The sequence below is a fragment of the Helicoverpa armigera genome, chromosome 11 (genome assembly GCF_030705265.1).
Source record: "Helicoverpa armigera isolate CAAS_96S chromosome 11, ASM3070526v1, whole genome shotgun sequence".
Taxonomy (NCBI): Eukaryota; Metazoa; Arthropoda; class Insecta; order Lepidoptera; family Noctuidae; genus Helicoverpa; species Helicoverpa armigera.
In genome coordinates, this window is record NC_087130.1 from 11,165,518 (window position 1) to 11,178,173 (window position 12,656).

The following is a 12,656-nucleotide window of genomic DNA, read 5'->3' on the forward strand; positions in this document are numbered from 1 at the left end:
TCGGAATTTTTCCTATATTTGCATTATATGATAATGCTTCATGCCAAATTTCAAGACTCGGAGTTTACGGGAAGTATCCTGTAGGTTTTGATTCCTTTGCGAGTGTCGAAAATTTGTTGAAAATATCGACATAATCGGCTGTATCGTTTGATTGGCTTGGCTTAGAAGTTTGATATTTTCACAGCTTAAAGGGACAATAGACCTGAGTATTCCATGTGAATTTCAGCTAGATACGCCCACGCGTTCTCGAGATAAAGGGTCTTGACAGACAGACAGACAGACAGACAGACAGACAGACAGACAGACGGACAACAAAGTGATCCTATAAGGGTTCCGTTTTTTCCTTTTGAGGTACGGAACCCTAAAAATAAAGCACCCGCGAGCGTAGCGAGCGCAAAAATTTTTGATGTTTGGGTCACTAAAGCACCTAAACTTGCATATTAAAGAACGGTGCAAGGTGAAGACGCGAGCGCAGCGAGCGCGAAAATTTTTGAGTTTTGTAACATAAAAGTACTCTAATCATGTTAGAATGAACGGTACTGACAAGCGAACAGCCGCGAGCGTAGCGAGCGCGAAAATGTTTGAGTTTTGGGACATAAAAGTACTCTAATCATGCTAGAATGAACGGTACTGACAAGCGAACAGCCGCGAGCGTGGCGAGCGCGAAAATTTTTGAGTTTTGGGTCATAAAAGTACTCTAATCATGTTAGAATGAACTGTCCTGACAAGTGAACAGCCGCGAGCGTAGCGAGCGCGAATTTTTTTAAATTGTTTGTTTAAGGACTCTCAAGTTAAACTCGGAATTAAGCACAAATAAAAAGAATCCGTGACTGGATCGAGAGCCAGTTGTTTTTGTTACGTTGGTGTTCCAATTTTTTTGTTAAATTGAGAACTCAAAAAGTAAACGCAGAATGAATAAGAAATAAATAAAATAATTCTGGATAGAATAATTCTGGAGGGTAGCAATTAGGTAGCAACTCTGGGTGCAACACGTAACTTTTCATCCCACCTCATCGAGGAAATTTCTAAACTCAAAAAAAGAAAATGGCACGCACGTCACACATGGCAAATTAAAAAGATGTACTTATTAAAATTTATTTATGCAAAATAAAAACGGCTCAGATATCAAAGGGTAAAACTACTCTTTCCGAGATGGTGGGATGAAAATATCTTTTTGTCAACAGACTATCAAAGAAGGAGAATATATAAATAAAAAAAGCTGTTTATTTCACAAAATTACAGTTTTATACAAATATTAACTTGAACATAAATAGAGAAGATTACAGTAAAGGAGTTGCTATTCCATTATACCAACTGTGAGAGTTAATGTATTGAACCAAGTTTTCAAAAAGGTTTTCTCAATTTATCTCGTACATGCAATATTTGAGAGCCGTGTGCAATTAAAATTCCTTTGATTTTAACTTGTCATAGTTTTTGGAAGCCTGTTTTATTTTGAGTTTCGTATTTTATTGTATAACATTTAAGTGGTAGGCTAAGAATACACATGGAAAGCAAATAAAGTATTGAGTATTGAGTATTGAGGCTAATTATTATGGCTAAGATATTTTTTAATGACAATGACAATCTCATACTAGTAGATAATGCTTAATTTAAATGCTTTATATTTTTTTAAAATATATAATGAAATATTGTGCCTTTTATAAGCTGATCAGTTTTACATTGAGTTCGCCGTTTATAATCAGCTCGTCGATGGGCAGGAACCCTAAGCGATGAACAAACTCGCAGAAGTGCTGCCCGTTGAAGGCCACCTGTATATAGAAAAAATATATATACATATATAACGTTACAACCCACCGCAACCCACCTGTCTTCAATAACGAGTAACTTGTTTGACTGTGGCATATATGGCTGATCACTGCCTCTTAAAATACAAGCCTTGCCTAGTTTAAGGGACAGGGTTACTACCTTTGTACAAAATAGTAAACTGACAAAGTGAATAATGTATACAGTGTAATATTGTATCCTTGATTGTGGTAATAAATATTATTTTAAAAAACGAGGTGTTTTTAAATATGTATATATGTATATGTCACCGTAAGATTACAAACATCGTTAGATTACAATCTATCTCGAGAGATTGTAAACTGTCGAATTATTGTGAACCGTAACATCTGATTGCAATTTAACGCATTATTTTTCGCTATATTATAATCTATCGATGAGAAATTGTCAAATTGTCGACTGTCCGAAAGCTCTCCCTGATTGGTCAGTCTTTTTGTAAGATCGACCAATCACGACCAGCCGTTCTGTTGCCATGGAGTTCCCGTAGAGTTAGGAATGAATTTGTGTTTGAAGACAAACTACCTAATTGTTTTGTTTTTTTTTTTTTATAAAAGTTTCTTATAATTTTCCAATTTCATTTAAATAAAACTACTTTTACGGATTTTATCGCGGTCGGTTTTAAACGTCGGGATTAAATAATATAATATAACCGCGATAAAATCCGTAAAAGTAGTTTTATTTAAATGTCTAATATTCGCGTAAGTGTCAGAAATCAATATGTTTCCAATTTCAATTTGTGTTTGAAGAATAAATATTTCGTTACAATTTGTTCTCTCCATATGTCAGGAATATTAATTACATACTCGTACTAAACAATAAATCCTTGAAGAATTTTTGAAGAGCATTTATTTTATTTAACTGACACCTCTATTTCATTCCTAACTCTACGGGAACTCCATGGGAACAGAACGGATTATTGGTCGATCTTACAAAAAGACTGACCAATCAGGGAGAGCTTTCGGACAGTTGACAATTTGACAATTTCTCATCGATAGATTATAATATAACGAAAAATAATGCGTTAAATTGCAATCAGATGTTACGGTTCACAATAATTCGACAGTTTACAATCTCTCGAGATAGATTGTAATCTAACGATGTTTGTAATCTTACGGTGACATATATATTTAAAAATAAACCGGCCAAGTGCGAGTCGGACTCGCGCACCGAGGGTTCCGTACAAATCCTGTATAGATAAAAAGTGAGTCTCGCGCCAACCGCAACTTTCCACATAGATAGGTTTTGACTGCCATTGTGGGATCGATAGCAAAGATCAGATATTTTATTTTTATTTTATTTTAGGTGATGAGAATTCAGTACTAGTGGGATCTTTTATTTTTGAGGGATTAATCACTTAACGAGCCCCAGTTTCAGGTTTATTTCGAAACTGCCGGACGACTTGTAACTGTCGAATTGTAACAACGACTGCTAGCGAGTAGGATTCGGGGCTGCTGGCTTTATGTTTCTAGAGCCTTGACAAAAGTGTAATTCTGTCCCTTTCTTTGTTTTATAAAGTCGGCTTTATTTTATTTTGCAGCATTTTACAAACAAATCCAACTTCAAACATATAAAAAAGCAACAAGAAAACAAAAGCAAGAAAGAAATTAAAAAGATGTTAGGTGCATCGGTCTAGAAGTCGGTGTCTAGACCGATGACCACCGAGATCTACACGACGATCACCGATGCATATAAACAGTTTTCTTGTTGTTTTTAGAAGTTGTTTTTTTTTTTTGTAAAAAGTTTTTATTTTTAACTTTTGTGAAAAGTTCTCGTCAATACGAATAATATAAGCCCAAACACGACGTTACTAAATCATACCGTTGAGGAGTTCTCTCGACTTTCTCACGTCTCCATCATCAAGAAAGCTCTAAACCTTCACTGTTTGATAGTATCACCAGACATGCATCTGAGAATCAAGTTTTAATCCTATGCATGCCTACAATTTCTGATAGTTGCCCTCGATTTCTCAGGATTTCCATCATCAGATCCTGACCTGATGACAATGGAAATAAACGGCGAGTATACTCTTTTTAACCCCCGACGCAAAAACGACGGGGTGTTATAAGTTTGACTTGTGTGTGTGTGTGTGTGTGTGTGTGTGTGTGTGTGTGTGTGTGTGTGTATGTGGCATCGTAGCTCCCAAACGGATGATCCGATTGTAATGCGGTTTTTTTTGTTTAAAAGGTATGCCAGTCGGGAGTGTTCTTAGCTATGTTTGGTGGAAATCGGTTCAGGTCTTCAAGGTCATCAGCTCGTTTGCTAGATGTGATAGGAATGTTACACGCTCAGTTTACTTGCAAGTATATGTGGGATCTAAAATTGAAACACTAATGTCTTTTGGAACCACTGAGCTGGTCTGCTGTTAGGGCACGAAGGTAGGAGACGTAACCCTGAACTGCCTTTTAGTAAACCCATCGAGTTTGGGCTCGTTGAATTTGTCTTGACGAGTTCTCTTCAAGTTTCTGATTGACGAGAACCTGATGCTGGAAATGGGATGTGGGGGATGAAACCCTGGAATACCGGAATGAAACGGATAAACCGATTTATATTTTTGCTGAAAATCTAGAATGTCCAAAGGTTAATCTTTATTGTTTCTCAATCTGTGCAATTCTCCCAGAGCCAGTTTGTCATGAGGATTGTTAAACAGCTTTCTTTGGCCGAGATCGCATATAGCGACCCCTTCTTAAGATAAAATAAATTAAATGAAAGAAGGAAAAATTAAGGAGCTCTTTTAAAAAGCATGAAATAAAATTAAATTGTAAATTTAAAAAAACCCCCGACCCAAAAAAAGTACGCAATAATTATGACAAACGGTTAAAAACGCTAAACCCTATAAAAAGCAAAAAATAACTTTTAACACTACGTAAACTAAATTTTGACGTGTCGGGGGACCGCTTTTTACCTTCATAAATACTTACATAAATCAAATGATACCTACCTAATTACAACATTCGTCAAAAAAAAAAACACGTATATATAATGAATTAGAGCGGTCCCCCGACACGACAAAATTTAGTTTACGTAGTGTTAAAAGTTATTTTTTGCTTTTTATAGGGTTTAGCGTTTTTAACCGTTTGTCATAATTATTGCGTACTTTTTTTGGGTCGGGGGTTTTTTTAAATTTACAATTTAATTTTATTTCATGCTTTTTAAAAGAGCTCCTTAATTTTTCCTTCTTTCATTTAATTTATTTTATACTACAAAGAAATGATTTCTCAAATCCGTCAAACTTGGTCGTTTAAATTCCCCACTGAAATGAGGAAAATATTTGATTTGATTTGATAATATTTTAATATTTTATGTAACTTCAAATTTATCATTTTCGCAATTTTTCCTATATTTGCATTATATGACAATGCTTCATGCCAAATTTCAAGACTCTGAGTTTACGGGAAGTATCCTGTAGGTTTTGATTCCTTTGCGAGTGTCGAAAATTTGTTGAAAATATCGACATAATCGGCTGTATCTTTTGATTGGCTTGGCTTAGAAGTTTGATATTTTCACAGCTTAAAGGGACAATAGACCTGAGTACTTCATGTGAATTTCAGCTTGATACGTCCTCGCGTTCTTGAGATAAAGGGTCTTGACAGACAGACAGACAGACAGACAGACAGACAGACGGACAACAAAGTGATCCTATAAGGGTTCCGTTTTTTCCTTTTGAGGTACGGAACCCTAAAAATTAATATTATTTTATGTGTCTTTATATTAGGTATGCTTTATGATTTCACTTCATTAAAATGTAAGAGCAGTGTTGTTGACTATGTACCCTGCACACTTATTCTTCCATCAAGAGTCTGCGGAGCATGTATTTTTCCATAATTTTCTATCCAACGTCAACTCAGTAACAACTAACTACCTTCTTTCTATAGTCCGATTTTTAATTAGAGTCAGTTAAATTACATTTCCAGTGTTGCAGGGTTTTTGTCCCAAATAAGTAGTGATGTGTAAATAAATACCGAATCAATGGCAACCGTACCTAATGAATAAAAACTTATAAAATTACTTGTATTTTCCTGACTTTCAGAGAAAATTTTTAATATGCTGGTAAGGCCCATATTTCTAAAATCGTATTATATAATACGACATTATCAAATATTTACAATAAAAAATAGCTATGATACCAAATAAAATAAAGCACGACTAAACTTCTAAGTCGATCGATTGCCGAACATCACTCTTGTAGTGGGTTACTTGTCATTTTACCGACTCGAGTAAAAAATCGTACTATATGCACATCACCTTTCACACAGTCCATCGCTCGCCCTCCGACTAATCTAATTGACCAAAGAACCTTCCAGACGAGATTCCGTCTTACCCTTAAAGATTGTTCATCAGATTCGACCTGCATATCGAAGTTGCCTCCTCTGCTGAGGGGCATACCCCCGATCTTCTCTTCTTTCCCCCAAACTTTGTCACTGTAATTGTTCATGCTGCGAACTACCTCCATCTGGTCGAATCTAGGGTTGATGTAGAATATGACGCGTTTGCGTGACGTGCATTTCAGATATATCCTGATTCTGTAAAGTTTACACGTTGAAAATCTGACGTTGTAGACGACTGCACTTAATTACTTTTTTATTGTAGTTTTTACTAACGCGACAAGATATTGATAGATAGATATGCAGATATACACTTTATTATGTACACCACTTAAAAACAACTAGAAAATAAACAGAAATCTTAAATTAACCAGTGGCTACATCTTGCAACTGATGTTAAAATAAGACATACATTTTACTATTTGCTAGTTGCAGTGTCAAACCGATCTGAGATGAGAAGACGTACCCTTTAGCATCATGTGGTATGCTTCCTTGTACCCTGATCTTGCTGCTACTGCATATGCCACCGGGTATTTTATGCACGCACTGCATATTCTGGTCATACTGAAATTATCAAAAGTCATTTATTCAAAGTAGGTAGAAAGTTATTGTGCTCATGTCAATATTATTGTTATGTGAACAAAACTATTGATATAGTCATAAAATATTGATTAAATATTAAAAATTAAGTTTAACAGGACTTGGCTTCTATGCGACCTCAAAACTTTTTTACCCCGATGCAAAAACGACGGGGTGTTATAAGTGTGTGTGCAGAGGCGGCGTTAGACGTGGGCGACGTGGGCCACCGCCTACGGCCTCGCGGTACAAGGGGCCTCGCGCCTCAAAAATTTTTAAAGCGAGAATAAAAAAATATAAGATATAAATCAATTTTGTTTCTTTTAATTTGTGTTTAATTCCGCGTTAAATTTGAGAAATTCTCAAACAAACACTACCTTTATGTCCCAAAACTCAAAAATTTTCGCGCTCGCTTCGCTCGCGGTTACTTAACTTTACTTTTGAATTTTTTATCACATGCACCTACTTTTAATGTCCCAATACTCACAAAAATTCGCGCTCCCTTCGCTCGCGGCTTCTTCACTTCACAGTTGCCTTTTATCATATATGTTTAGGACTTTTAGTGATCCAAAACTCAAAAATTTTCGGGCTTACTTCACTGTACAGTTGTTTTCATTGTCAGTGTTAACATTTTTTAGTCTACCCTAGCAAAAAGGTAGCGTCATTTTTAAGTCCTCTTATTAATAAGAAAGTAACTTATAGTTTCCATATGAACTTTCTTTAAGTCGGTACTACTTTAAGTCCCAAAATTTTAATACATAGGCGTCAACAAAGAGTTATACGTACGTTTGGGCTATATTTTAAGTAATTTTTGTTTCCAGGTCTAAAATATTACAAAAAATTTCGCGCTCGCTTCGCTCGCGTAATCAGAAGCTAAGTTCCCGTATTTTTGCCATCACCAACGAGCAATAACTTATGTACGTTTGGGCTACATTTTAAATAATTTTTGTTTTGAGTTCTGAAATATCACAAAAAATTTCGCGCTCGCTACGCTCGCGTAATCAGAAGCTATGTCCTCGTATTTTTGCCATCACCGACCAGCAATAACTTATGTACGATTGGGCTACAATTTTACGTAATTTTTGCTTTAACTTGTTAACTATAAAAAAAAATTCGCGCTCGCTTCGCTCGCGCATTCGGTAACTGCGTGATCTGCGTATGTCTCTGTTTTTCCTATGGGTTTGAATTGCAATTGGAGGGCGTCGCAGAAATCTCGACCAGGGCGCTGGTAGACTTAAAACCGGCCCTAAATAGAAACGTATAATAGTGTTATTCAGTACTAGCTTCTGCCAGCGACTTTAATCTCATTTGTAATTTATTTATATAAAAACACCTTAAACTATCTTTACAGGATCTCTTATCCTAATACGATAGCTAAGAACTAAGCGCGAAATTTTTTGTAATATTTTAGAACTCGAAACAAAAATTACTTAAAATTTTGCACGCGCAGAGCATCTAGGTCCTTCCGCATATAGCTGACCCACAGACTGCCCGTGTAGAACCCCTGACAGCAAGCTTTGAAGAGGGTTATTTTGAGCTCGCTACTACACCGAGCAAATCTGTGAGCCAGCATATTGCATCTGGTTGCTAGTGCCCTGCGCTCGCGATCTATATCTACCCCATCCTTGAGGTCCTTGGTGACATAATGCCCTAAGTGTCTAAACACACTATGCCGAACGTACGCGACCGAAGTTCCGCGGCTGATTTTACGTTCCAACGTAATCGCCTGATATGACACACCATAAGTGCCGAACTTACGCGGCAGAAGTTCAGTTGCGCAATTTTGTGTGTATATTCTGTGTTTGACTTCGGTCGCGTATAATGTGTGTTCTACAGAATACGTTGCCGCCAAATTTCCGCTGAACTTACGCCCGACTGAAGTTCGGCTGTACGCTATAACGCAACGTAATTTCGGCATAATGTGTCGCCAGTAATTCAAATAGCATTGCAGGCGTAATCATGCCGAACTTCCGTCGCGTATTCTCGGCATAGTGTGTTTAGACACTAAGTATTTAAATTGAACGACCCTTTTGAGTGCTCGTCCATTAAGAGAGATCGTGGGCTCATAATGTACATGCCTTCCGGGGGCCGCGAAGATTAGGTATTCACTTTTGCCTAAAATTATAAATGAGAAAGTTTTGATGTGTTAAAAAGGTACAGTTATCATCAATTAAAACTGCATTATCAATTTTCTGAAAATCTCGTCAAAAACTTTTCAAAACGCCCACGAACTTTCCACCAGGAATTAGTCCAAACAACGTTTAACCAGTTTCTTAGGAATTCTACAAAATTCAAATTTAAAGTACACTCTCACGCATGCTTGGCTAACCCTTTTGATACTACAGTTATTATAACCCTTTATAATACACGTTTAGTCCTTAAAAGCTAGATTTCGCATAGGTACCCGCCTTTTTTTCAAAAGAGTGTATATAATAAAACTCACGGGATCTTGGGACGGTGAGCGATTATTGCACTTTATATCGTATATGTTGACGTCGCCATGGACTTCCAGGCGAGTGATGCGGTACGGGATACGATGAATATACTCGCAGAAGTGCTGCCCGTTGATGGACACCTGTACATTCAAATGAGATTAATTTTATTTAAAATCGAATAGCTTAGTGGGTAAATCAAATCAAAAATCAAAATCATCTCTATTTTCAGGCATCAATGGCCCATAGATAACTTAAAAACTAGCATACATTGTTATATAAAATTGTTAGTATATAAAAACTTTAAACTTTAAAAACCAACCTCTCAAGTATGAGTGCGTGAGTTCGATTTCAGATCAGGTAAGTACCAATGCAACTTTTCTAAGTTTGTATCTACTTTCTAAGTAGGGATATCTTGGACACCAATGGCTGATAAAAAGGTGAAGGAAAACATTTCGAGGAAACTTGGACTATTATGTCTCAAATCACCAAACCGCAATGAGCAAGCGTGGTGATTAACGCTCAATCCGCCTCCGTGTGAGAGGAGGCCTGTGCCCAGCAGTGGGACGGTAAAAAGGCTGTAACGTCTGCTTTAAGATTTCGCTTCCTTAAATGTAAGAGCAGTGTTGTTCGGAGCTGCAGGTGCAGGATTGTTCTAAAGAGCTACCGCGACCCTGGTATACATATAAAGGGCGTGAGAAGGAACAGGGTTTTATTCAGTAAGAGTCTGACACTTCCTCGCGCTAGTAACTCACAGCGGGAGGGGTCGTTTTTTTGATGATCTCCCATCAAAAGAAAAAAAGTTGTGTTGTTGACTAGGTACCCTGCACACTAGTGCACACTTATTCTTCCATCAAGAGTCGGCGCAGCATGTATTCTTCCATAATTCTCTATCCAACGTCAACTCAGTAACAACTAACAACCTTCTTTCTATGCACATCGCCTTTCACACAGTCCATCTCTCGCCCTCTTCGACTAATCTAATTGACCAATGAATGTTCCAGACGAGATTCCGTCTTACCCTAATAGATTCTTCATCAGACGCGATCAGTATATCGAAGTTATCTCCTCTGCTGAGGGGCATACCCCCGCTCTTCTCGTCTTCCCCCCAAACTCCGGCACTGCAGGTGTTGCGAACTATCTCCATCTTGTCGAATTTAGGGTGGAAGTGGAATGCGATGTCATCACCGCATATCAGGTTTATCTTGAAACTGTAAAGTTTACACGTTGAAAAATCTGACGTTGTAGACCAGTGCACTTAATTACTTTTCTATTGTGGTTGTTATTATCGCGGCAAGATATTACTGGAAAATATTTAGAAATTTTAAATTGACCTGCGGCTGGAGCGCGCAACTGACGTTAAAATAAGACATACATTTTACTATTTGCTAGTTGTAGTTTCAAACTGATCTGAGATGAGAAGACGTACTATTGAGCTTTATGTGGTATGCTTCCTTGTATCCTGATGTTGCTGACAGTGTTTATACCAACGGCTATTGCGTGCACGCATGGCAGATCCTGGTGAAACAGAAGTTTTGATTAATAGGTACACTTGCATACTTGAACCATGGCGAAGGAAAACATGGCTCGCGAGCTCGTTGAAGAGTTAGAAGTGTGTCCCCAAAATGGGCATTTATCGTGTGTAGGGAAATTAGATAAATGATTTTATAGCAAATATAAATTATATATCTGTTAGCGTTGCAAGGCAGTCGCTTCTTGTAAATTTATTTATTTATTTATTTATTCCTTTATTTCAGGCAACTAGGGCCCATAAAAATACAAATACACATGAGGATGATGATGATCTGTTAGCGTTGTTTTGTACATTTGTTTATATACAACATGTAACTTAATTAAGTTACATGTTGTATAACATATGATGTGTGTTAATTAACGCACATCCTGAAATTAGTTTGTTCAGAATCGTTTACTGAATCGATTTATATCATTTTTAATATAGGTAATTTTTTATCCCAAAAATAATTTAAACTACGGAAATTATAGTCATATTAACCCTGTACAGTCAAAACAAATTCAAATAGACCGTAACTCAAAGTAATAAGACTTTTCCGTAGTTTCGTTATGTTGTGTCGAGTCGAGCGGCGCGCGGCGCGATATTTGCGTGCGTAGTAGTATGACCAAGAAGTTCTCCAAGAATTGGTATAACTAATTTAGTAAATAACAATGCATATACATGTTCAATTAAAAATCCAGTGTATGTATTATGATTATAACATAATATTCTAATTAGGGTGTTTGAGGGTGTGCGTTAATTACGTTACATGTTGTATATGTCACCGTAAGATTACAAACATCGTTAGATTACAATATATCTCGAGAGATTGTAAACTGTCGAATTATTGTGAACCGTAACATCTGATTGCAATTTAACGCATTATTTTTCGCTATATTATAATCTATCGATGAGAAATTGTCAAATTGTCAACTGTCCGAAAGCTCTCCCTGATTGGTCAGTCTTTTTGTAAGATCGATCAATCACGGCCAGCCGTTCTGTTCCCATGGAGTTCCCGTAGAGTTAGGAATGAAATATGGCTAATATTATTTAATGAGAACACGTAAGTTTCCACGCATATACAAATATTAAAACACGAAAAATTAATGTAATTTAGGTTATGTTCGGAAACTAACACTAATTTGTTGGTTTATCGTTCAAACTGCTTTTCTTTGGTTAATCACAGTGTTTACACAATCGACAACAAACGAAATAAACAAACAAAATGGCGAATGCCGGAGCGGCGGGGGCACATTACGTTCTACCAATCAGCACGCAAGATGCATTCCGTTCTACGCCAGTTGACAATTTGACCGCTTTACATTGATAGATTATAATATAGCGAAAAATAATACGTTAAATTGCAATCAGCTATTACGGTTCACAATAATTCGACAGTTTACAATCTCTCGAGATAGATTGTAATCTAACGATGCTTGTAATCTTACGGTGACATATATATCAAGGAAGTATGAAAAGGACTCACAGGGTTGCAAATCGATGTCATTGTGTCTTGCCGTTTCGATGCGATCCCTCCAAAACTATATAAATAATTAGAAACAAGTGCACTGGAACTGACCTCGGTACTCATTAAAAAAATATTTTTTCCCACTTGTATTTATATGTGAGCGCATGAATCATACCTACTTGCATATTTATACTTAGGCATATACCTTATTTTTGTATATTGATAATTTGAGGTCGATACAAGCGGGAAAGCCGACCATAAAAATGGTTGGCTGATAAACTTGTATTGCAACGCTAGCTGTTGCCCACAACTTCGTCTGCATGGGAATACAGAATCGTCAAAAGACCTACTACTTATCCCGTAGGTGTATTCTTTCACGTGACAGTATAATTAGGATTATTACTTAGCAGCCGCACAGATTCATCGATCAAGGCTGTGTTGTGGACGTGTGACCATCTCTATCTAAACAAAAGAAGTAAATTGCTGCCATTTGTACATTTTATGCAACTACTGCGACTAATCAGAAGCCAGAAAGTCTGCCA

At 36.9% G+C, this 12,656-nt stretch overlaps 1 protein-coding gene across 3 annotated transcripts; it reads right to left on the reverse strand.

The window, feature by feature from the left end:
- Positions 1–1,206: 1,206 nt before the first annotated feature.
- Positions 1,207–12,288, reverse strand: LOC126056976 (galectin-5). 3 transcript variants are annotated; one of them, XM_064037029.1, is made up of 7 exons: positions 12,133–12,288; positions 10,563–10,651; positions 10,155–10,344; positions 9,145–9,276; positions 6,592–6,689; positions 6,149–6,323; positions 1,207–1,769 (listed from the first exon to the last, which is right to left on the reverse strand). In XM_064037029.1, exons 1-7 carry the CDS (start codon positions 12,235–12,237, stop codon positions 1,659–1,661), a joined length of 900 nt encoding a protein of 299 aa, XP_063893099.1. In that variant the 5' UTR covers positions 12,238–12,288; the 3' UTR covers positions 1,207–1,658. The 3 variants fall into 3 exon arrangements, with proteins under 3 accessions (XP_063893099.1, XP_049707945.2, XP_063893100.1); XM_049851988.2 differs by having other exon boundaries at positions 6,122–6,323; XM_064037030.1 differs by having other exon boundaries at positions 6,122–6,323; positions 10,509–10,651.
- Between the last annotated feature and the right edge of the window lie 368 nt (positions 12,289–12,656).